This window comes from Excalfactoria chinensis, chromosome 1 (assembly GCF_039878825.1).
Source record: "Excalfactoria chinensis isolate bCotChi1 chromosome 1, bCotChi1.hap2, whole genome shotgun sequence".
Classification (NCBI taxonomy): domain Eukaryota; kingdom Metazoa; phylum Chordata; class Aves; order Galliformes; family Phasianidae; genus Excalfactoria; species Excalfactoria chinensis.
The window spans coordinates 47,826,471-47,851,788 of NC_092825.1; the positions used below are offsets into that span (position 1 = coordinate 47,826,471).

Below are 25,318 nucleotides of genomic sequence, written 5' to 3' on the forward strand. Positions count from 1 at the left end.
AGCAGGACCTTGGGCCACCAAACACATGCAGGCATACGTAGTACATCTGTCCTTTCCAGGCCAAAACCCAGATAAATCAGTCCATCATCTCTCAGTCATCCCCAGCTGCCTCAGCGTAATGGGCCTGGGTCAGTACCCCTGTGAAGCAGCTGGGGGACAGGAGGGAGCCATCCGACTGTAATGCGTCCGGTGATAATCAGGCTGGCAAGGATGCATGGAGCACAAAATCAGGCAGCAGGAGCATGCAGGCAGGGAGCCGGAAATAATTACCATGATACTGTAACCAGAAAATGCAAGGCCAAGCTATTTACCATACTAATTACTGTTTATCCCTGTTTATGGCTCCACATGGTAGTGGGACTGGCGGCCTGATTGGAGGTGTAAATGCTTAAAGGAACAAGCTCTGGATATCACAATTACAAGCCAGATCAGTGGAAAGCCTTTGTTGAGCTGAGGAAATAGACAAGAGCTGCACGTCCCTCTCTCCCCATTTGCTGAAGGGAAGACCCAGCTGGCCTGAGCCGGGCACAGTGATGAGGAAGTGCCCAGAGTCCACTGCTAGCTATTTATCTGCTAATGCATCACAGCGCCTTCGTATCCCTCAGGTCTTTTTCTCTTACACTATTTCTCTTGGATGCTGCTACCAGATTAAAGATTTCCCCAAAGTGTTCCTTAATGTTCCTTCTTTTAAAGTGCATCTGCTCCAACAAAATAAGATAGACTTTTCCCCTTATTACAGTGGAGTTATTTTTCCAAGGTAGTTTTCCTCCCTGCTCCTTCTTTTCCTTTCCTTTTTACTTCTTCTTTTCTTTTACTTTTCCTTTCATCTCCTCATCTCTTCTCTCCTTCTCCTCTCTTCACCTTTTTTTCCCCATACAGGTTTAGAGTAGAGGCACAGAGCAATAGGAGAGATGTGTTGCAGAGTGCCTGGTGTCACCAGTATGGTGAGCATGGGGATGAAGGCTCAGAAGGGCACAGCAGCAACCTCTGCTTCCAACCCTGGCCCTTCAGCATGACCTCCTGCTGAGATGTCCTGACTGGGAGCAGCCTGGACATCTTCTACCGTCCTCACCTCTACTTGTTGCAAAGCATCCTTGATAATAGCCGGAGGCATCCGATATACTTCCCTACTCTTATTTCCTTCTTTTATTCAACTCTAGGCTATGCCCTGGGTGCCATCCCATCCTTGCCACTGGTGGGAGGACAGCAGCAATGACCACAGGCAGGAAACAAATGTGACATAGGGAAACATAAAAAGAAAGAAGAAAGCTTTGTTGGCCCCAGTCTGTCCCATACTTCCCCCCACAATACCTCAACAGATGCTACTGTGGATCTGGGCATGTCCTGTTTGCTTCCACTGAGGCTGTGATATCTGAAAACCCCTGGGAGAGAACAGCTTTCCAGTATGGAGGATCTGTCTCCCTCACTGCATCAGATGTGTCAGAGCAGCATTTCATTTACCTTTTCCAGCGATTTTTATCCATCTGGTTATTAATGAGGACGCTTAACCCACTCCTGGGCAAACCTCCAAAAGATAAATAAGCCAAGATGAGGGGGAAATGGACTGCAAGTGGAATCGATGTAAAGAGAGATGGACTGCAAGCAGGCTTCCTGCCTTGGGGGCACAGCCATGGCCAGGACGCCTATCTGAGTAAGGTGTTTAATCTGTTCTGATAAAATGAACTCATACAGTCCGCTGTGGTCCAGTTCTTCAATAGCTTTTGCACATCTTCTCAGTTTCCTCCTCTGGTAGCTTGAATGAAGCCCAAGTTTGCTCAGGCTTTCACACACCACGTCCATAAGGAAAGGACATAAAACTGTTAGAGAGAGTCCAATGGAGGGCTACAAAGATGGAGAAGGGTCAGGAGGGCAAGACCTGTGAGGAGTGGCTCAGGTCCCTGGGTTTGCTCACCCAAAGCAGAGGAGCTGATGGAGGCCTGATGGCAACTGCAGCTCCTCACAGGGAGTGGAGGGCAGCGCTGAGCTCTGCTCTGTGTGACAGCGACAGGGCCGGAGGGAACCTGTGCCAGGGGAGGGGCAGCTGGGGGTGAGGGGCAGGGTCTGCACCACAGGGCGGTGGGCACGGCCCCGAGATGCCAGAGTTCAAAGAGCATTTGGACACCGCTCTCAGACATATGGGATGAACACCCATGTGCATCTCACAGGTTCAGCACAGCTGGCTTAATAGGCAGTCTGCTGGGAGGAAGCCTGCGGAGGAGAGAGAGAAGGAAACAGAGGAGCTCGAGGGAACACAAGCCAAAGGGGAAAAAAAAAAAAAGCAGGGGGAATGGGAGCCTGTAGAATAGAAAACAACATTGCCAGGGAGCACAGTGCCCGAATTGGCTGTGACAGTCTGGCCCTCTCTGAGCTTGGGATTCAAGCACTGGCAGCCAGTGCAGCTGACACAGGTGTGAAGGCTCAGGTGATGGGTGGCCTTTCCCAGGGATGGGCAGTGAGGAGTAAAGTGGGGAAGATAAAAGTGAGCAACAGCTCATCCCCAGTGTGACAAGCGATTGCTGCCAGCTGAACACGGCTGCTTTTGCTGGTTAAAAAAGAAAGAAAAAAACAACAGTTATTGAAATTTAATTTACTCAATGACCGAGCAACATGGGAGGCTGTGTGCAAATGAGCCAGAGCTGGCTCAGGTGCCAACAGGAAAGAACGTGAAGCAGAAGCATCGTGAGGTGACCGGGTTGAGATCCCTACAGGAGGTTTTGGATCAGGGACCTCAGCCAGAGGAAGGAGCAAGCCAAGGTACCCACTTCAAGTGGTACTTGCAGCCCCCACTGACCACTACCATGGCTCTGGGGAGATGCAGAGCATTCAGTGAAGGGTATGTTTTTTAGACCTGATGGAAACAGGGGGAAAAAAATTCCACTGACAATTAAAAAATATATATATTTTTCAAAGGAAGAAAGCTGGGATGTCTCTGCTAGAGGGCTCGGCCTCTCCACCAGTTACCACCAGACAACCTCACCAGGGCAAAGTGAACTCTGGGACAAGATGCTGCAATGTCAATCTGTCAGGTGAGGTTGATGATGCTCGCAAGCATCACAGCAGCTTGTGATTGTGCTGAGGGACTGCACGGGGTCAGCTAATCTCTCTGTCTCCCCCAAATGAATGATGTTAGCAAATCTTCACCAACAGCTCAGACCTCAACTCATGTCCGGGCAATTCAAACCTGTGTTTCACTACCCAAAGCTTTTCCTGACGTCTCCTCTAGCAATCCTCTGGCAACAGCAGGATGAGGACTCGGAGGATTTTGTGAACCTCCAAACAGGGCCGGGAAGACAGAAAACAGACTGTAGTCCCATCTTCCCTGCCCAGCTGTCAGTATGGTTTGGGAATTAACTCATCATGCTTTATGTATCATCAAAACGGTTACATTTTCAGTCAACAGCCAAAACAGAGACACACATTTTTCTGCAGCAAAATGTTCTCAATCGTATCCCGATCTCCCTCAACATCTGCTTCCACCCAGCATCCTAAAACTTCTTCACTTGACTCTGGAACAGGAGGGAGACCAGCTCTGGGAGTCCCAGTTGTACCTGTCAAAGGGAGGAGGAAGGAACCGAGGAGGAAAGCACTAAGTCATAACATCTTGATATATAAAACGAGCAAGGGAAGGAGCAGGGTCCAAAGGATATATTGTGGGGAAGGCTACTCTTTGCTAAGGATGGTTGACCAAGGGAACTCACTGCTGCAGGACTTTGCCAACATGAACAGCTAGACCAGGTGTTTGCCTGGAGGTCAGTGACTCTAAAACTATAGATCCTCCACTAAATGAGAGAGCATCTAAGGGCTTCCATGGGGAGGTGCATGGGAGTCGTTAAGGACTTTCTCTTCCTCCTTCCCACCTCATGAGAAGCGTGATATAGGTAAAAAGAAAAGATTTCACCTCCCACAAAATGACCTGCACACTATGTCTTCCACTTCCCTGGTACCTGGCCAGCAGCCTATCCATGTAATAGCTTGCCCCATTACAACAACTTAAAGGAGAACCTCAGTGATGCCCCACACTCACTAGTGGGAAGGTGCCATGGTTCCTGGGGAACAGCGCTGTGATTTCCATCACCTGGAGGCATTGGAGAGGGATATGAAGTGAGATGCATGGCCCTACCTATCCCAATTCTCCACCCTCAAGCTTCAGTTGCTATGGCAATGGCACTGACAATTTCAATGCATAAACTCAAATTTGCATTTTAATGGGACATAATTAGAATGCTGAGATAAAAGATTCTTCCTCGCTAAAAGGTAACACAAACACCACATCTCACCAATATTCTATACCAGAAAGTATTATAGGTACATAGACACATGTAAGGCTCATACATTGATGCACTGTTAAGACCTGGGAAGTTGCTTTCAGGTCCTTTGTGCCTAACTGGAACTTTTCTACATGCAGCACTAAACCACAATTCCCAGAGTGAAACAACAGATTTTCCAGATGCCCATCACAAATGGGCCACACCACCTCCTGGCTTCTGTTCTGCTATGCCATGCTTTCCTTCCCAACTCCCAGTGGGTCAGGCTGCCTCTGAACCCAGAAATGCTCTGAGTCACAGCTCCCAGCTACCCAGCAGCAGGGATGTTTTCCCAGAGTAGATGCAAAACCACTTCAAATGTCCCAATACACACATATTTTGCGTGTGCACGTGTGTTTTTGTAGTTAAATGTGCTCCCGCTTGGTTGTCTGCGCTATGTCCAAGAGTTTCCTCTCCAGTTCTTGGATCAGGAAAGGAGTAATGTGCCAGCACCTGTCCCAGCAGAGAGGCCAAGGATTTATGAGAGGGCATGACAAGGAAATGTTTCCAAGCATCTCCCTTTACTCCAGAAACAGGCAGGGAAGGAGAATGGAGGGAGGAAAATCCATTCTGCACCGAACAGGAAAGCAGCAAATGAATTTCTCCTGTCCTTGATACAAACTAAATTCAAAGCAGGCAGCTGGCAGGAGTAAATTAGAGATGGGAGAGAAAAAGAACAAAAAATAAATTAAAAAACAAAAAAAAAGGGGGGGATGGAAAGAAAGGGAGAAAAGCAAACAAGTGCATCATAAAAACTGCAAACTGCCTGGAAATTTCATTTGGTTTTTCAATTGGGAAGTGACATGACTTCTGCTTGGGAGGGGGGCAGTCACATCTGGGAGGGGCTGAGAGCAGCAGCCCAGCCCTCAGAGACAGCAGGCAGCTCTGCCAAGATGGGAAGGGAATGGATCCATCCCAGCTTCATTCACTTGCCTGGGATGTGGAAGCAAAACCAGAAACACCAACAGGAAAGTGCTAACTAGCGTTGGTTGGAGTACTACAAAAGCATCTGATGAACTGGCCCTATATGGTGCAAAACCATTAGGAGACTGGGAGGGACAAAGGATCCAGGACATGTAAGCTGTGGGGACTTGGGTTCATTAGAAGAGCAAAGCCCCAACAAGCTTGTGGCACCCATGGAGCTGGGAGAAGTAGGAAGGCAGTGCTGGGGCATTCAGAGGAAGTCCCCATAGCTCACACCAAACGATATATTCTGAAGGTTTGTAACCAATCTCTTCCACATCCTCTACACCACTGATGCACGTGTCTATGTAAACACATACACCCCAGTTACACACAAATGCACATATGTGCCTATAGCTTTCCAAATCCTATGCACAGAATCATAGAATCTTCCGAGTTGGAAGGGACTCGTAAGAGTCATCAGGTCCAACATCTTGCAGTGAATTGCCTGAAGAAAGAAAGAAAGGTAAGTGTCAGTAAGGATGCAAAGTTAGGAATTCATGCACCGTACACTCAGAGCAAGATTTTCACACATATGTATACACACAGGTAGAAATGCATAGGCAGGAAAGGGCATGGTTGATATTTCCACTCTAACATTTTGCTGAGTCCAGAGAGAGAAGGAAAGGAATAAGGGAAAAGTAGGACAAACAAACAAACAAAGAGCTGAAAAGAGCTGGCCTTATAATGTAGAGGAACTCAAGTGCTGGCAATCAAGAACAAGAGATATAAGCTCAGGCTGAGCTGTTTTCCCCCCAGAAATCATTGACCCTGGTTGGAGAAGGAGGACCTCAAAGAGAGAGCAGTCAAAAGGAGAAGAAAATAGGCAACAGAAGACAAACGAGAGAGAAGGAAGGAAAGAAAGAAAAAGTGAAAGGAGGGAAAAAGAAAGGAAGCAAAAGATGATATAAAAGCATGTGCCACAGTGCTCTCCTTGAAGCCCTGCCAGGGTACAGCCTGCAGGGAGTTGTGCTGCAGCCAGGGCAAGGAGGGGTGTTCACAAAGTGCATAGGGAGGGCTGGCAGCAGGTGGGGATAGTGAACAGTGATCCAGGGCTGAGTGTGAGCTAGGGACTTGCTGCCAAGCCTGTATCACGACCAGCAGGAGATGAGAAAGTCACGATGGCTGATTCACACTGATTCACACGCAGGTACAAGCTGGGGTGTTCAAAGGAGTTATTATGGAGCTGTGCTCCAAAAAGCTCTCTTGCATCTTGCCAAGCAAAGTTGGGGAAAACAATAGCAATGCAGTGTTTGCCCTGGAAACTTCTGTGACCTCATCCTGTTCCTGGCAGGGCCTTCCTAGAGCTCAGCACCCACCTCAGCACCTAACTCACCTGCAGCAGGCAAAACCCAGCCTCACAGTGACATCTAGTGAGGAGAGACCTCGTGGCACTACTAACCAGCCTCACAAAATGCAGCCCGGCCTGTCTGCCCACCTCTCCTGCTGCTTTGTCCCCCTTCCTCTATATAAGGCAGGGCAGACTAGATGTGTCCCTGGAGGATAAGGTAGCCTGACCCAAAGGGGCCATACAGTGTGGTGAGTTTAAGGGTGCCCTGTTACCAGCACCTCCTGCACCCCAATGGAGTAAGGGTTGTGTGGGTGTCAGGAGCTCCCTGGGGATGCAGATCCACACCGTACAGGTCAGTAACACTCAGTGAAAGAGAGATGGATGGAGAGGGAAAGAAAGGAGTGAGAGAAAGGAAGAAAGGAGAGAGACAGCAGGTTATTTAGAGGGACTGCAGCAGGGAGTCACAAACAAATGATAAAAGGTCAGGTTGAACTGTCACTTTCACACAGCCTCAGAAACTGCCGATCCTGGTTGGAGAGGGTGGGAGAGAGAAAGAGAAGTCAAGGAGATGGGGATAAACACAAGGAAGGTCTAAATACACTATTAGAGTGAGAGCAAAGGAAGGAAAGAAAGGAAAAATGGAGGAGCAAAAATGACAAAAGCAGGGCGAAGGGAGAAAAGGGCCTGGCACCACGCTGATAAACACAGCCACGAGACTGAGTATCTTGCTCTGTACAAGCCTCACATACAGTTCTGTGTGGTTTTGAACAATTCTGATGGGAAAAACAAACAAACAAACAGAAATCCTAGGCTAAGAAACCACAAAGTACGCATTGTGGCAACAAGCAGCCAGCTGCCCTGCTGCTTACAGCTGAATCCACAATGCGGCCTTGCTGTCCATCCCCACATCAGTGACAACCAGCAAGATTGTATTTCCCGCTGTTCCCAAGTGGTCCCTCCCAAGCCTGAAGGGACACAGGGGAACAGGAGGGGGCACGACAAACATTCAGCCAGAGAACAGTATAGGAAGATTAGATGGGTTCCAGCAGAGGATGAAGCAGACAGGAACTGCAGCAGCCAGCAACGCTCTAACAGCCCCCATTCTGCATCAAGCATCAAGCTAACAAGGCCTGCCTAAGGCAGTAAAAGCCTGTGACAGCCCAAGCCCATCTCCTGTCTGCCTCCAACCTTAATGGTAGGTGACAAGCATAACTAGCTAAACTTCACTGCATCCAGAGCCAGCTCTGGGGCTTGTAAACATTTTATGGCCCTGGAGCAGAGAGTCTGGGAACAAAACACGTAGCCTTCCACCTCTTTGTCACTGCTCTGAAAGCTGCCACATTCAACAATGACTGACAGACCCCAGTTTCGTATCTGCACAGCATGAGGGTGCTTAAGAATGCTCAGATCTAACGCTCTTTACATGAGGGATCATTATTTCCATTGTAATCGTGGATAAAATGCACCCTTCCCAGAAGAAACTAGACTCTGTGTTACCACAGGCTACAATATTCACTAAATTAAGAGCTACAGCCTTTTTACAAATCTCTTTAGTTAAGGAATCTGTGTTATACTCCATCCCTTGTGTTCAAAATCCATTTCAGTTTCCATCCATTTGCTCTGTACTCCACAGCGAAGCATTTTGAGGGGCAAATTTCACAGATTCTGGCATGACAAATCTGTGGTTCTGAATGAAACAGAGGGGAAAGACAGGAAGGGCAAATTGATCAATATAAGGGGAAAATAAAGAGGTTAAGGCCCTACATTGTCATTCAGAGCTAGCATGACCACATCCTGTCTCAAATATTTTGTGAGTTGCTTAATCTTTAAGCCTTCTTATCTCATCTATATAGAAATGATAATATCTCTGCTTTGTTTGGAGGCAGAGTTCATTTCTTACTACGGCATCTAGTCCAGAGAGAAGGTGATTTAGTCCCATCTTGAGCCAATATTATTTGCAGAAGCTGTGCAATGCAGAAACGGTTTCTCAGCGACCTGGAAAAGTGCACTGAAGAGGCAGGTATATGCACTGCCTTAAAACAAAATAATAAAAGATCAGAATAAAAGGCTTTCTCTCCATCTGCAGTAACTACAAGCTTACCCATGCACGGATATGAATCAAGGCATTGTCCAGCACTTGTTCAAACTCAGCAGGCCAGAAAGTCAAATCACTTTTCAAAGGCATGTCACACAGTTAAAGGACAAAGGTTCCTGTGTACTTGAAGTACAGGGTAAGCAGTAATCCATGGTTCTTTGTAGAAACAATGACCGCAACAGAAACCACTGAGGTTAGCAAGCACAGATAAGTAGTAATGACAGCAGCTTTGATTAAGGCATCATCATGTATTGCTCTTCAGAGAAAATACGGAACACCGGATGTGGTGAAGCTGGACAGTTGTCTAAAGCAAAGCACATCGCATAACCCACATGTGAAGGAACATGCAAAGGTGAAAATCTGTTATAAATCAGCTTGAAAATCAGCTTGTTTCATTTTGAAAGGGAAAAAAAAATACGCAAGTCTGTGTGCCCTCAGTACAAACAATACCAAGTGTTTAAACATCAAGATCCCATTTCTCAAAATGATAAGAATGTTCCAAACAATCCTAAACTAAATCCTTGTGATTGTTGTATCTTACTTCTATTGCATCTCTCAGCTTCTGTTTTCTAACGTTCTTCAGATCATCCCTTCAAGCTGAGACTCCTGTGTAACCCCTCAAATCCAGAAGCTAGAACATAAAAAAAGAACACACAAACTGCTATTAAGAACTGCCACAGACAGCAATATGACATTATAATACTAACCAGAAATAACAAGGTGGCACAGACCAAATGTATGATAATCTCAAACATCTTCCAAAGCTCAGAATAACAGGGAAAAGAACTCCAAGATGAACTGGAAACTTTATCGACTCATTCAAACAGGGAAATTTTCCATTTGCAATGTCATAAGAAATAAAGCAGAAAGTAAAATTCTAATGGTCACAAAAGGAAGTTACTTAAAACTTCAGCTGATCTGTATGCTGAGTTATTTGTAATTGAAAAGCCAGCCAGCTCACACAGGTAATCACTGAGGCATGAAATTTAGAGAAAGCTATAAAACATGAACATTAGCAGCAGAAAGCTTTCGAAGATGGCTTAACTCTCAGAAGCAAGGACATTCTCCATCCGAAAGGCAGCGCCTGTGGTTTTTGCCATCACAAGTTAGATTATGCAGGCTCTAAGACAGCAATTTATTTGGATGTTATACATTTAAATGAATACCATTTGACATTCATTCTGTCCCCAAAGCGTTCCAAAAAGCTAACTGCACTGATTTTTGAGGGATTACAAAGTGATGAAGTTTTCTTGGATGAAATTTTAATTTGAGCAGAGCCTTTGAAGAGTACAATAAAATACTGACTTATTTATTCATATATATATATATATTTTACTGACATATGCACAAAGTCTCCTGACATTAAATTTTTAGAAGTATGTAGCAGTCAGGAGAAAAAGCTGCTCATCTGCTCTCAACAGTGATTCAGGTAAGTGAGAATTAACTGTATATACCGTGATAAAAAAAGGAATGTATCCTCACTGCGAGAGCGATAAACCCACCGAAGCTCCTGCAAAGAAAAATACAGTGTATTATATGCTGTGCTCAGCACAAAGCAGATTTCTCAAACACAGGTTACTGGACTTAATCTAAAGTCAACAGAGGAAACGTTATGGTTTATGACATGCGGGAGATGAGATCACGTGATCCAAATGCCTAAATTCTACATCAGTACAGGTTGAAAGGAACAGACAATACACAAGTAAAATACAAGGCAATAAACTCAGCTTGTTTAGCACTTCAGGAACAAAAGAAGTGTAAATATCATTTTCTGTTAAAAGTCAAAGAGTAGGGGAAGAATGTGCAACTATATCTGCAGGAGCACGGCAGGTATTAGCTGTACCAAAGTCACCCAGAGACAAATGCTGTTCTCACAGTGTCTGCCAAGACCAAGCACAGCTGAAGCCAGACTGCAGTTAGGAGAAACACTAATGATCGTCCCCTGAGAAAGGCTGCCAGATCCTGTTAAAAGAAGTGGAAGAAATATAATGTATTAATAATAGCTACGTGGTTTCACAAAGCACTGAAAAATCCATGGCTCGTGTCAGACGGTGATCTTTGTGCAGCTCTAGGGCAACAACAGATCTAAACCTGGGGAACGCATTTCACCAACAAGCGTGTGCCTATTTAACTTCTCAGTGTGCTAACTAGCTCCAAGAGCCTGACCAGACTCCGATGCAGAAGACTGTGAATGCGCTCGAAGAAAATATCTTGCCTTCCCTCTTCAGCAAAATGACCCCGCGCGCTCGTTAAATTTTATCCTGCAGGTAATTGTGGACTAAAATCGTAGCAGGTTTGCACTCAACCTTGCTGGTCAAAGGAGGCATTGCCTGTATTAAAGATTCTTGCTACTGAAGATATTTAATAAGAAGGGACTCAGATTTTCTCAGAGGCCTACATAATCGACAGCATTATTAATTGGTACAACAGAAGCAGAAATACAATACTATTTGCAGAGGCTTATTTTTGTGATAGAAAAGGGCATATATTTTCCAACAAGACAATAAATCAGTGCAGCTTGTAATGCATTGATTTGTTAAATCTAAACATGTTTAGCAGCGCAGGTAATTATGTTTCTGCATTAGGAGGCCTCATAAGACATTTATAAGGTTACACTGCTTTGATATTAAACACGTGATGATGTGTCAGGTGAGCCTGATAAAGTTAATTGATGTAAATGCCATGTTTAACTAGTAGAAAAAGCTATTCTGTGTGATATATGTCTATGAACAGCTTACAGAGAACCTGTAATTCTATTTTAGGGGCTAACAGAGAATGTTTGACAGCTAAGGTATAATTGGGAATGCTTTCCCCACAGTCATAACAATGACAGCTATCCTCTGTCTGACCAAAATATATGCTGAACTACGTTCAAGAAAGGACAAATATGTTGGAGGCTAGAGTACTCACTTTTATTTCAGTAATAGGCTATTAAATCACTTCTTGTTCAGTTCCTGCTTTTCAAAAACACAATACCCTCCTCCCAAATATGCTAAGTTACACGAGTGCAGGGACAAACCCAGCACAGAACAAGGAGCTGAGCAGTCTCAGTCTTTGCAAGCTTAGTAGAAGACAAGGAAATGGAGAAATATTCATGACATCATAGAATTGTCATAGAATGGCCTGTGAGTTGAAAAGCACCACAATGATCATCCAGTTTCAACTCCCCTGTTATGTGCAGTGTTGCCAACCAGCAGACGAGACTGCCCAGAGCCACATCAGGCTACACATCCAGCCATTGCCCACCCAAATCAATCCAAAAAAGTGGTTTGGATTTAAGAGGAGAATCGCAAGTGAGAAGAGACCTGCTGAACAGGAAGCAAACAGTTAATATTTGCCAAGAACGAGCACCAAGACAGTCTTGTCCAGAAAGATGCATTTGCACAATCACTACGACAAATACTGACACAGGATGCCAGGAACGATCCAACAGGAGATTCCAAAGAGTGCTAAGAATAAAAAGGTTGGCACTGAGGTGACACCTGCAGGGGCTGGAGAACAACCTGCAGAGAATGGATGACTGTTAATGAACTGCTGTTTAACTGCCATCAGCCACCACTAGAGATCATTGCCATGCAAAACAACCAGTGCTGTTTGTACCTCCCTTTCCCCACGGGACACTATCTGAGGAAGAATAAACCTTTCTCCTCCAGCACCAGCCTGTTACTGCCAGCGTTGGCTATAATTGAATAAGCTTTATTCAGATGCTAGCTAAATTTAGCAGACATTAGCAGCAAGTCTCTAGAGAGGCGAAAACGGGGGAGGAAAGCTTTAAATAAATATGCTAAAGTAATACTGAATAATAGATGCAATTAATGGTGGAGCAAAACCGTGCCTCAGGAGCCAGGCACAAAGTTAAACCTCTTTTGGGGGGCCTTTCGGAGACAGGACGTGACAGCGCAGCTGGATGCTCCCTTTCTTCTCAGCCTCTAATTACTGCTTCCCCACTAATCACCACCACAACGGCAGGGCCCCACAGAGCCCATTCCCAATGCGGTCCGTGAGGCTGCACCACAGGAGGCCTGCAGGCCAGCTGCTGCACAGGCAGGAGAGAGGAAAGAGATGCAGCAGCGCTGGGTTTGTACACAAGATCGTGAGTACACAAGAAAATGAGTATTCAGGCCAGCTCAGGGCCGGCCTGAGGCAGCCTCCACAAAACACGGCACCCCAATATGGCTGCGCGCTCCCCCCTTCCCGCCTAAACCCTCTCCCGGGGAAAGGCGGAAGTATGGCTGTTCAAAGGCCGGAAATGGTCTCAGGAGAGGGCGGAAGTGCGGTGGAGAGCCGGAAGTGGATGAGAGGCGGTGGGTGTGCGGCCATGTCTGCGTCGTTGATACGGCGGGGCCTGGAGCTACTGGAGGCGCCGGGTGGGCTGGAGGGGCCAGAGGTGGGAGAGGAGGGGGTTATCGCAGCGTGTGGCCCTGGTAACCTCCCTCCTCTCATCTTTCAGGCCGGGGGAAGGCCCCGCCGGGACTCCAGCAGGGGCGTGATGGTAGCAGGCCGGCAGGAGCCGCCCGGCGGAGGAAGGTAACGGTGGGGCCTGGGAAGAACAAGGCCACGATCAAGGGCAGAGTCGTGAAGTCGGCGATAGGTGAGTTCTGACTTACTTCTGGCAGGGAGCAGCTCCATTGCTCTCTGCACTCTCAGGCCGGGTCCCTGCATGGAGTCCTGCAGCCCCTGGTCATGATCAGTTCTGCTTATCCCTCCCCATCCTCCTTGTAGCGGCCCTCCGGTGCTGCCTGGGCAAGTAGTTGATGTGTTTTGTCTCACTGTGCTCTGACCTAGAGGAGTATCACAAGAAGAAAGCTGTAAATCACCTCAAAGCAAATTTGCAGTACATGACAAGCGGACGATGCGTTGCTGACAAAGCTGTCACTAAACAGGTAAGGGTGACACTTCTTTCTTCTTCTGAGGAGCATGGATGAATAGGAAGTATCTTCATATCTTCCAGCTTAGGCCCTGTGCAGAAGAGTTAAGTTTCTGTCTGGTAGTGGCCTTGAAGTGCTCAAGCAAAACACCTTACTAAGCTTTAAATTTTTGTTGACAGCTTATTTCTTACAGTGTTCTCAGATACTAGTTAAAATCTGGTCATTGTTGACTTCTCTTGGTTACCAAAGGTACTACATAGCAAAGAAGCCCTGGTTCAGTCTTCCCTTCTGTTCTTTGAACTGTCCTTTTCTGTAGCTAGAGGCTGTTTTAGCAGGGAACCAAACATGCTGCTGGCTCACATGGTAGGAATTTCATAGCTTCTTAAATGATGTTTCTCATAACCTGAAAATTTAACCAATGGTCTTTCCCAAATAGTAATTCTGAGCCAGGATTTGAAGGTAGCTAACACCACTAGATTCTTAGGGTGGTTTTATGATAACACTTTTAACTGAAAGAAACTAAGTGATTTAGGCCAGTGTTTTTCAGGTTTGAGGTTGTAAATGGCAGGAATGACATATTAAAAAACACCAGGGGAATGCTACCAATTTCTTGGGTTTTCTAGATGTCTTATGGATTAAAGAATGTTACAGTTTCAAAGAAAGCTTGAGATAAAATCAATATTGCAGTCTCAATAAGAGTTATCGGAAAGTAGCTTCCATATTTGGCTCTGAATGCTACATGGATGCTTGTTGCTGTCCCAGTGACCTGCTTTGCCTAGGATAATGTTTGCCTCTTACACTTCTCTGGTGGCATTCCAGAATGTAGCATGGTACTAGCAGAATAATAAAGGTGTGGTAGTTGAGCTCGAAAACTACTGTTTTATGATTTGGTCTGGATGACGGTGAATGTTGTTTTTGTTTTTTCACAAAGGTTCTTGCACAGAACAGAGGCAGGAAGGCAAAAGATCGGCCTCCAGAGAAGAAGGAAAAGAAGGCTGAGGGCACTGTCTTTACTGAAGAAGACTTCCGTAAATTTGAAAGAGAATACTTTGGAATCCCATAAACAGCATGAAAGGGACTCTTGCAGCTCCAGTCCGTTTGCAGCTGAGTGCTCAGAATGCAGGACTGGACACTATATCAGCATGTCTGAGAGTGGATGTAGGAGATACATCACTTTGTCAGTGAATATACTAGCATCAGACCTGCAGAGTAACTGCTCCTGTCCAGAACTCACTGCTGGAGCCATGGAGGTTCTTTGTTTTTTTGCAATACGTTTTAAGATTACCTCCCTCCAGCCGACACATCTTGTGTTCTTGACTTAGAAAGGCGGACTAATCCAAAACCAAATCTTATTCTTCAGTAAGGCATCTGCTATTGGTCTCCAACTGAATGACGATACATTTTGGACAGCAGAAGTAAATCATTAAAAGGGAAGGATGCTTCAAAAGACTGAAATCCAAGTACTCCAGCTGTATCTGTCATTATTACAGCATCTGTCAGGTTTTTCTGGTATCGTAAAAATTTTGTATGTGTTGTATGATTAAACAATTGTTGTTACAGGTGCTGCCTATCTTTGCCTTTGTGGTAGCGATTGCTATGAGTGGCTGTGATTGAAGAAGACAAATTAGATCGCTGTTCTGATCCAAGCATTCCTGTCACTAGGATGACTCACTTGTGTGAATGTCTTCCCTCTGATTCCTGTTGACACGTGTGTGTCTTCTCTTCTGCATGCTCAGGCTTTTAGAGTGCAGGTAGGAACTGAGGTGACTCCTCTTCTGCCTGCTCAGTCACCCCTCTCTAAGAAAGAGGTCTTATGTGGAGAAAACTTTCTCATGCTTCAATCCAGCCTTTTCTTCTGAGGTTCCAGCTGCTCTAGGAGGGTGCTGCTGGATGCTGCCAGCTCCTGTAGGCAGGAATGCTTGTGACCCAGAAGTCAGCCTTCAGCATGAAGATCAAATCATCTGAACCAGAGGCTGTGGTGCTGGACAGAAGGGATGGGGGTTTGCTTTTGGTTGTTTTTGTTTTATTTCCATACTGCTGAATTCCCTGCTGCAATAAATACATGGCCCAGCAGGTGGGAGTGTTGTTCCAGATGATCTTCCTTGTAAACTACTGTGAATGTGCTTTTGGGGAGCTCTTGTTACTGCCCTTTCCCACCCCTTTCTTAAGAAGATGGAAAGTTTTCTCTCTTTGGAGAGGAAAACGAGAAGAGACAAGTACTAATAAAAGAGAGTCAAGAGCCAACCCTTGGTTAGAACTAACTCCTTGGTACAGATGTTAGCAGTGGAAGGAACTTGGTATCCCCCCCTGCATCCTTAAGTCTGTGCCACCTGTGTTTAGTTCTTTCCATTATGTCTGTGTAAAAGGGAAGGGCACACAGATGTACTTTGTCCAAACAGGGGAAATAGTGAACAGACTAAAGTATGCGTTCTGGAAACTGTGTTAACAGCATGTGGGAGGGGATTTCTTGTAATAAGATCAGTTCAACAGTTTGCAGCCAACAGTGGTTAAAAAAAAACAGTTCAAGGACCAGTTTCCCCCTTTTCCAGTTTGTCCCTTCTCCTAAAATGGAGAGATGTGTAGGAGGGGAGAGGATGACTGCGAAGAAGTAGTTGAGAACAATGTGTGTGCAGCATACAGCTTTATAAAACCTACTTGCTCCATGCTGGCTGCTGAGTGTGTTCACTGCTCTAATACATGTAGTTCTGTGTGGAGCTGTTGTAGAGACTATGAAAAGTGTGGAAAAGCCTGGTCTGTCATGATATGACTTGGAAGGGGCAAATCTTGGGGTTGCTGCTTTGTGTCATACCCTCACCTCCAGCACTCAGCAGTGCCTTTGACCTTCAAGAAGTCCTCAGTACTTGTACCTGCTCTCCCAGCTCCTTCTATGCATTTCTGTTCCTGTGGTCATTCAGCCGCTGGGCCAACTTTCTGTACCTTGAGGAAAGCAAAAACATCCTTTGTTGCTGCAGAAAGCTACAGTAGGGAAGTGTGGTTCATTCCATTTGCACAAAATCCAGCTTGTTTGCTTGCAAACATAAGTAGGGAAGTTGCTCTTTCAAAGTCAGTAAGGTACTTTAAAGCGAGCTCCAAAGCAGCCTTCCCCAAGGATAACAACACCCAAATACGTGGAATTTTAAAGTTGGATGGGAGCTCTAATTACTGGCTGGGAAGACTATTAGGGCCAACACAAGTAATCCCCATACTTGCGGCCGTATGCCAAGAGGCGTAGGACTTGCTTGAGAAGGTAAAGCCGGCTGTCAGACTGGGTTTTGCCAGTTGAAATCAAACTTGCTTGTACAGCCAATGGTATCATCAACTAAACTAAATTTTACCTTGCAGGAGGGAGGAAAAGCAAGCAGAAGAAAAGTGTGGTTCTAGATAAATCATCCTTGTAAACAGCAAAGATCTGGCATGTCCTAGCCTTGAGTTTTTCACCTTTCTCACAGAGCTGGAGCTCCAAGAGAGAATGGCAGTGCTACCTGCTCGTCTTATAAAAACATGAGCTGGCCTTTGAGAGAATGTCTCCATTGCCTGGTGGTAAGATGAAACTGTGTTTTTACACTCCCGACCATCTATATATTACAGACTAGTCATGCTTAGAGCATGCCAGCTCCTCACCCCAGCTGGGACCCCAGGTGGTGGCTATCTGAGCTTCATGTACCACCTCTGTTGCTTGTTTACAGCCAGGCTTTGCTGCCTCACAAAAGAGTGAAGAGTGATTAGGGAGGGAGCAGCTCCCATAGTTTCTTTTCCTACTAAGCCTCCAACCTGGCTGGTTCCCACGCTGGGAGCAAAGATGCTGCATCCCTCAATCCTCGGACCTGCTGGACAGCATTTCTCTCCTGCGCAGCTGCAATCCAGGGACGCTGAGCTCATCAGGTTGCTGGCTCTCTTCCCAGCTCTGCGACATCAGCCAAGCATCCTGCAGCAGAAAAAAAAAATAGAAGTGGTCAAGCTGAGGAAGAGAGCGGTGCCATCTTCCAGCACATCTCCACCCACAAGCAGCTTTAATATAAACGCAAATATAAGCTCTGGAGCATTAATAATGTGGTCAAACCTTTCCAGGGAAGTGGTTTAGAGGAGAAAGAATAGTTCCCAGATGCTCAGTGCTGGGCTGGCTTCCTGTGAGTAAGATTCACGAAGCCATTTAATGGCTTTCCTCTGTTCTGCAAATGAAAAGCAAGCAGGAAAACTTGTTTGAGCAGGTATGAGTGGCTCAAAGCTTCTGCTGTGTCAGCAAATGTGTTCTTTCTCAGAGTGGAAAGCAGTGACAGCCAGTATCAGCACAGAGGTGTATCGGGAAGGCTGCAACTATAAACTAATAAAACATGATTGCTCAGGATAATCAACATTTTCTTCCCTCTGAAATAACACAGGTTGCAATGAACCAAGATAGCTTGGCAAACAACTTAAAGTGCTGAAATGACCATAATGAGGAGAGGGGAAAACCGTGGTTGAGAGGGGTCCTAGAAACCTTTTGGAATCTCAGCCCTTGGCAAGTATCTCTGGACTGACTTCCCTTTCAATCTTGCTGCCAATTCACACAGTGTTGGATCCACAGCTACAACACTGATGGGCTCCGAACACCTCAGGTAAGGGGCTGGTTACCACAGAAAGGGGCACACAGCAGCAGTGCCCTAAATAGCTCACAAATGTAATGGTGAAGCAAATGAAGTTTCTCACCTCAAAACAGCAGCAGTCAATTGAGGAATGTAAAAGAAGGCAAGCTGCCTAATGCTTATTTATGGCTCAAAACCTGGAACTCCAGCTGTGAAGCAGGCTGAGCGGTTAGTAGGTTTGAGATGGATTAAAAGTTTGCATGACTATCTGTAGTTACATTAAAGAGGATTAACAGCACCAGTCACTGACAGTTGGGGGCAGGGGAAATGGAAATCACGATGGTTGCTCTGCCTGCAGGGTTACATACACCTTGTTCTTAAGGAATTAGCTGTTGGCAGGGCTGAGCAGCAACCTGGCCAAGCTGAGCAGCACTATTTGCATTCAAGAAAGCTTATTTATCTCCTCCACTAACTTGTCATTAATGGAGAGGAAAGAGGATGTCCTTCTCAGGTTGTCCATGCACTGCAGTGGTGATGCAGAGGAGTCAGGCTCACACCAGGAATCCTGTGCTTTGGAGATCCTCTGCCCTATATAAATTAATATGCTGCACTTACATCATTTACACAATTTACACATTTCTTTTACAGGTATGAACATACGAAAGAGAGAAAAAGGGCAACTGAAGGAGAAATGAGAGGCGGTTAACCATTACTTTGAGAACACATGCCTGTATAATACAAAAATTGGAGCTTATGGGTGGAGCTAGCCTCATTATGCTGCATGAGTGCACTGAAAGAAGTGCAAAGCTGGGATAGCTGAGTGGCTGAAACAGCACTGCCTAGGTCTGATCCCTTCTGACTCTGGCACTTCTGTTACCACAATACACGGCCATCATTTCCCTGCCACCAGCACAGCGCTGAGGAAGACTCCTCTCCAGAAGGACACCCTGTCCTTGCTGCTGTTCTGGGCTTTCCGCCAGGGCACTTTGGAAGCGTTTGCCATCATTCTGCTTTCATACTCCAGCACTGCAGATAGAGGTTATTTTTGCCCCTTTGGTTATTCACAGGGGCAAGCGGTGGAGTCCTCAGCAACAGCATTTTCCTCTTCTCAGTTGCAAAGAGCAACCTGGTCTCTCTAAATGCAGGAGGAAGAGGAAGGTAGCTATTAATACTGAGCTTTTATAGGGCGCAGACTGGGAAAATTCCACTGTTTCCAAATATGCAGGAAAACTGGCTTCCTCTGGGGGCTGGTGAAGCCTCTATTTCATGCACCAAAATCTATTTCTGGGAATGGTGTCACCATGCACGTAAACCATAGGGATTGTTGAATCACATTTGTTCTGACAGCCTGTGAGAAAAGGAAGAGGCTCCTGCAGCCTGCCAATGTGAGATCAGCCAGGAGGCTCTCTGCTGCTCAGATGCTTTCTCCCATCTCTTAATCCAGTGTTCTTATAAACGCTAAGTGAACATACAGATAAAGAGCCAGCCTTAATCTCCAGCCAGTGCAAAGTCTTAACTAAGTTACTAAGTAAGGAAACAGTATCATTGCAAGAGGCACAGCATAAGATCAGCTTGTTGGCTGCCCCTGAGTACAAAGACACCAGCTTCACGTGGATGCCCCTGCAGTGTGCTCGGGACAAGTCAGCACCAAGTGAGAAGGAAATGTAACACCCTGGGGAAGGATGCGCACATCCACACGCAAAAGCTGTCCCCGGCAGGACGAGCAGGGATTAAGGAATGTGACAGAATCACTAAATCTGGGTTATCAGCAGCCCAAAGAAAATAATCATCACACATGTGATGACGAAGGGCGCATCCCAAATCCTGAAGCTATTAGCAGGGTACAGCTGTGCTGGCCACAGAGCTTACTGAATTTCAGCATCTCACAAAAGAAACCAAAAATAATACTTAATAGTGCCACAAATAAAAGCACGCTAATACATCTAACATCTACAGGCTGAAACCGCCTTGCCATGCAGCCTCCTACCTGCCATCTTCATCAGCATAACAGATTGTATCACAGCTCATTCTTCCAGTTGCACCTCCCCTCACAGCACTCCAGTATACAGATGATCTCATGTACTGCAGGCTCCAATGAGAACCACTACCCCAGACGATAGGCTGCAGCCTACCAACCTCTACTCATACTCCCAGCACCCAACGCTCTGCACACACGTTCTCCTGATGGAGGTTATCTTATTTTGCCTTTGCTATTCAAGATCTGGGAGTATCTCCACTTTATCACCTCCATTTTACTAGCTGCACAGCAGCTGTAACATATACTGTATCACTTGAACCACATTAACAGTAAATGCTGTTTGCACACTGGGGTGGAGCAGCACATTCCAGCTGATCGAAGCCCCAAATGACGTGATATAAACACTTGTTTTACAGATACCCAATTACCACACCAAACTGCAGGTTTACTATAAAATAATTTATTACAACACCATACACAGCTTAAGCAGCAAGCGTATATACATGCACACGAACACTACTGACTACCCTACTCAGGGACTCTAGCTCTTTTGACTTTGGCCTTCCTTACCTCTTCAATCAGATCTTTCAAGTACTGGATTTCCTTACTCAGGGAATCTGCTTTCTCTTTTAGGGCCTGATTCTTCTGTTCCAAATCTCTGCACTCCCCTGACAAAGCCTCCTGTTCTGCCCTTTTCTTTTGCCGGTACCGTGTGGCAGCAGTCTTATTTTGCTCCATCTTTTTCAGTTTCTTATCTATTTTCTTTTCTCCTTTCACCTTTGCCGACACTACATTCTCAGCAGGGTGATCATACGGTTTGGACCGCACTGAACCACAGGTGGCATCTGCAGGGAACTGGTTGTCATTGGGGGATCCGAGTGAATTGGTAGGACTATGTTGGGGCGTTCCCAGGTAAGAGTCTGGGCTCATGCATATTCCACTATCATCAGAATGGTTCTCCTCCTCTTTCTCTGACTTCGTGATCACTACCAGAAAGGTGGGGCCCTCCTGTTTCCTTTCACCTTCCAGAACATCCACTTCACTACCTAGTTCTAAACTAAATGAATGGTCTGGAACAGAAGTCAGAGACCCTGGGGACAGGGGAAAAGGCCACAGGGAACCTAATGGGGCCATGGGATCTACTCCAATTGGAGACTCAGGGAAATTGGTAATTAGATCAGGTATGAGTGGAGGTTCTTTGTTGTGAAATTCCTGGGTGGGAGGGTTAAATAGGAGATCACACGTGTCTTCCAACGTGGCCATCAGCTCGTCTGGTGAGACGGTGGCTTCCAGATGTTCCATACCTAACAGGGCATCAAAATCAAATTCCTTCAGATCCATCTTCTCCACCATCCACTCCATGCCAGAGAAGGCATCCTCTAAACAAGGAGAAAAAAAAATAGTATATTTTTCAATGAACCAACACAGAGATTCTAGAAGTTACCTAGAAAATAAATACCAAAAAACTTGATATACCTTCCCCCATTCTTTTTAATGGTAAAAAAAGATCAACTACCAGACCCCTCCCCCCCACTATGAACTGGGGAAGACTGCATGATACGATGTAGCTGCCAGCTGTTGACATTCCATCCCTCTTAGTCTTATCTCCGTAAGAATTCAGGGCTATTTGAAACACACCACCACACTTGTTTCTTGTGACCTCTTCCAGGGAAGGCTACTCTTAACAGTCGGCATGTCATTAAAAGGGCAACGCAAGTGTCATTTTCCCACAGGCCAGTCTAGTGAAGAGCCATTTGCTAGTGTGTAATCAGTGTTGTATGGATGCTTCCCAGGCCAGAGTACACATACGTGATGTTACCTTTCCATTTAGAGAACTTGAGCAATTTAGTTTTGGAACAGGAGGGTTACATTATTTATGATGTGCCATCACCACTGGTGTACTTCCTGCACATGAATTAGTGCCTTACCCTGGCTGCTATCTATGGTGTTGCCTAAACTGTCCACAGCGAGCCAATTGGAGGAGACTGCCTTAGCCTTGTCGCTGGAGAACCCATGCGAACCGAGGGGCTCGGCCACCTCCAGGTAGTCATCGAGGAGTCCCAGACCTTCCTCAGCCACCGAACACGGCTGGCTGAAGGGGGAGGACTCCCCCAACAGCATCTCGTTGTTCAAGAGGCTCATCTTGGTCAGGTTTTAGCGCTTTGACGTCAAAGGATGTAGACAAGGAGAGGGTCTTTTTGTCGACTACAGCAGTGCTGCTGTGCGGTGCCTTGAAAAACCTGTAAGACAGACATTTTTCGCATGCATCAGTGCTTGTTCTACAGGAAGAACAGCCCTTACAACAAAACGCAGCCTCAGGGAGCGTGGTGTTGCACCAGCCTTATACAACTGCAGCATTCTCAGGGCCGTTTGCCTCCAACTCTTGCTTTTTATTCGCTTTCTTTCTTAAAGGCTCTTCTATTCGCATCTCCATCCACCGCACGCCAGTGCCAGCCCCGCGCTCCCCACGCCCCGCCGCGGCCCCGCCCACCGCGCCCTGACTCACGCCCCCGCCGCAGCCATTTCGCGATCCGCCGCCTCCCGCTCCCCACCCGGCCCCGCCGCCATTTTGTGCCACGTTTCCACCCCGTGTCGCTGGGAACGCCATCCACTACCCCCCCCTCCACCCCCAACCCTCCTCCTCTCCCGGCCGGCAGCGCCGCAGCATTAAGGGATTATCTTAATGCCCGCTCGTTGGAAGCCCCGTTTAACTCCCCCATCTGTTATTCCCAACGCCCCTCTATAAAGGCATTCCCCTACACGACTGAGACGCCCGTCCAGGGAACTAATACTCTCACAAAAGCCTTATAAAATGGAACAGCCCTGAGCTTTCAGGATGTGTGTTTCTCTAAAATACAGGGTATTACGGCTCATTTTTCCTCTTACAAGTCTCACTTCCTGCCGTTCCCGTCACCCCCAAGTAGGTTTCCAGCCCCCACCCTATTACCCAGACACTATCTCCTATGGGGGGGTCCGTTTCGCACCCCAGAACCCCGCTTTAGGAAGCAGGGGGCGGGTGTCACACAAGGCGCACTCCCCACACGCGCTACTCACGCCATGGTTGCAGATGCCGGGGATGTGCCGAGGCCGCCGCCGCTGCTGCTGCGCCCGCTGCACTGGCCGATGCCGCCGCTGGCCCTGCCGCCCTTAGAGAGCCATGGCGGCTGGGGGGGGGTTGGTGGTGCTCCGGTCAGCGCCGCGCGGAGAGGTGCTGCGCACGGCCACGACCACAACCTGTCAGCTCAGCTAAGGGCACACAATGAGGTGGCACAGCGCGCGCTCCGCTTTTATATACGGCCGCGCTAATCAAAACGAGATCCGGCCTGATGTGTCCTTCCGCCCTTCGTCACCCTCCTCTCGTCAGCGCCCTCCAGCCTGTAAATCAACTTTCTAGGCCGATCTCGTTCTATCCTACTGCGGATTAACCAAAAAAAGGTGTCAGCAGTAACTTTTCCCTCCGTCGTGGACTCCTGGACAGAGGGACTATATGGTGTTCCTCCGCGCAGACACCGCCCAGCCGAGATGCGCGGCCACGTGACGAAGCAGCTGAGGCCGCTCCTCCCGCGGGCCGGGGAGCGCAGGGGGGTGTGAGGGGGGTTTGAGGGGGCTTCTGCTCCTGCCCGCCAACAAAGCCAGTAAGCTGTGCGCGCCGATTGGCTGGCGGTGTGGTATTCGTGTGAGCGCTGAGCCGCCATTGGCTGGCGCCCGAAAAAGGAGAGATGGTGAGGTGGGAAGCGCGGAGGATGAGGAGCGGTAAAATGGCGGCGGCGCGGGTCATGTTTTCTGCTTCACGTTTCTGTGGCCTGTTCTCTTTCAAGCACCACGCCTCCTTTGTTCCTGACAGCTCTTTATGCCCTCCACACGAAGTCCTCTGTCCAAGCACTGTTCCCTTTGCGTTCTTAACAGCCCCTCCAGACGAAGTCCAACAGAGTTGAGGGCAGAACTTTGCTGAGGAGAGTCACTGCTCCCTCAGATAAGTGGAAACCTCCCTGCCTGCTACTTGTCCCACAGAGATAGGGCTGTGCGGAGCATGGGCTGCGTGTTTGTGTCCCTCACACCCTGCCAGCCTTTTAGCTGAGGTGTAACATTGGCCTGGGGTGGTTTGTGAGGAGACGCAAGAGCAGCCATTACTCAGATGGAGGAGAGTGTTAGTGGGTCATCTATACAGCCTCATGGCCCTAGCAAGCAGCCTCGCATAGGGAAGATTTTCAAGCAGTTTTGCATTATGTTTTATCTGAACTAAATCAGCCAAATGAGAAGGGAGCCCTGCTCCCTCGTGTCTGGCCCTGTATGCTTCTAGCAGCTCCTCTGGCCCTCAGCTAACCCTGTATGAAACCCATGGGGAACAGGTGGTTTCAGTCCCCTCATGATTCTCTGAGGACACTAAAGCACCATACGCAGCTCTGAGTGAGAAAGGTTGCTAGCAATGTTCTCTTTCACTACCCCGCCTTTGGTTGCTTTCCCACATTACCAGCCCTACAACACACCATCAGCTCTGAAGGTTAATTATCGAATGGCTTAGGTTGGAAGGGACCTTAAAGATCATCAAGCTCCCCTCCATGGATCCTTGCTTGCTCAATATATTATCACCCTGTCGATAAAACTCCTCTTGGCTCCACTGCAAAGGGCTCCCTTGTTTTCCAGTCAGGGCTTGTTAGTATTTGTGTACAGCCATGGCCTTGGCTTAGTTTGCACAAGTATACCTGCCTGGAACTCATTAAACAGCTCCCTTGATAATTCCAGAGAACGGGCATGGCCAGGGAGGACATTTGTGGCCAGGTTTCTACTTTTAGCAGCAGGATGTAACCATCACTGCTACAAATCGGGGTATGTCACTCCAGCTCTGTAAACTGAACATTGGCTGCTGAAAGAAAAAAATGCAGCTTTTCCGCTGTGCTGTGATGTTTTGTGGCTTTTTTTTCTCTCTCTCTCTCTCTGTGTGAATGTGTTTGTTTTGTTTGTCTTATTTTTGCTTTTCTAGAATCAAGCATCGATTTTTAATGGCTCACTAAGATGGAAGAGGCAGCAGAGACAAATGCCTTCCAGTATCAGAAAACACGATAGCAACTGAGTGATCTCAGATGACTCCTCTGATTCGTGCACCAATGAGCAGACAGATCTTGCTTCAAAGCAAAATTCAGAGGATGGATGCAACAGCTACCAAAGAAGCCCGGTGGGTGATTGGCTTAGGTGGATGAGAGGCAGCATCTCTGTGTCTTGGCTGGTCGAGGGAGGGCTCTCACATCCCCCACATCCA

The 25,318-nt window shown here is 47.0% G+C and overlaps 2 protein-coding genes and 1 long non-coding RNA gene across 3 annotated transcripts; 1 reads left to right on the top strand and 2 right to left on the bottom strand.

Moving 5' to 3' along the window:
• Positions 1-4,185: 4,185 nt before the first annotated feature.
• On the bottom strand, positions 4,186-10,187 carry LOC140247346 (uncharacterized). Its single transcript, XR_011902637.1, has 3 exons — positions 10,108-10,187; positions 9,195-9,284; positions 4,186-5,715 (listed from the first exon to the last, which is right to left on the bottom strand). It is a non-coding gene; the product is annotated as an uncharacterized lncRNA (long non-coding RNA).
• A 2,700-nt stretch (positions 10,188-12,887) lies between these two features.
• On the top strand, positions 12,888-15,080 carry RPS19BP1 (ribosomal protein S19 binding protein 1). The gene is made up of 4 exons (XM_072344100.1): positions 12,888-13,020; positions 13,104-13,244; positions 13,439-13,536; positions 14,453-15,080. Exons 1-4 carry the CDS (start codon positions 12,903-12,905, stop codon positions 14,582-14,584), a joined length of 489 nt encoding a protein of 162 aa, XP_072200201.1. The 5' UTR covers positions 12,888-12,902; the 3' UTR covers positions 14,585-15,080.
• Positions 15,081-20,499: 5,419 nt separating this feature from the next.
• Positions 20,500-23,322, bottom strand: ATF4 (activating transcription factor 4). Its single transcript, XM_072326469.1, has 3 exons — positions 23,116-23,322; positions 21,990-22,301; positions 20,500-21,440 (listed from the first exon to the last, which is right to left on the bottom strand). Exons 2-3 carry the CDS (start codon positions 22,201-22,203, stop codon positions 20,590-20,592), a joined length of 1,065 nt encoding a protein of 354 aa, XP_072182570.1. The 5' UTR covers positions 22,204-22,301; positions 23,116-23,322; the 3' UTR covers positions 20,500-20,589.
• Between the last annotated feature and the right edge of the window lie 1,996 nt (positions 23,323-25,318).

Bases quoted from the DNA above. Each gene is read 5' to 3' on its own strand.
- ATF4 (XM_072326469.1), bottom strand. From the start codon at position 22,203: ATGAGCCTCTTGAACAACGAGATGCTGTTGGGGGAGTCCTCCCCCTTC. The intron at 21,441-21,989 runs GTAAGGCACTAA...CTCCTTGTTTAG, and splicing joins CACCATAGATAGCAGCCAGG to AGGATGCCTTCTCTGGCATG.
- RPS19BP1 (XM_072344100.1), top strand. From the start codon at position 12,903: ATGGTCTCAGGAGAGGGCGGAAGTGCGGTGGAGAGCCGGAAGTGGATG. The intron at 13,021-13,103 runs GTGGGCTGGAGG...CTCATCTTTCAG, and splicing joins GGAGCTACTGGAGGCGCCGG to GCCGGGGGAAGGCCCCGCCG. The intron at 13,537-14,452 runs GTAAGGGTGACA...TTTTTCACAAAG, and splicing joins ACAAAGCTGTCACTAAACAG to GTTCTTGCACAGAACAGAGG.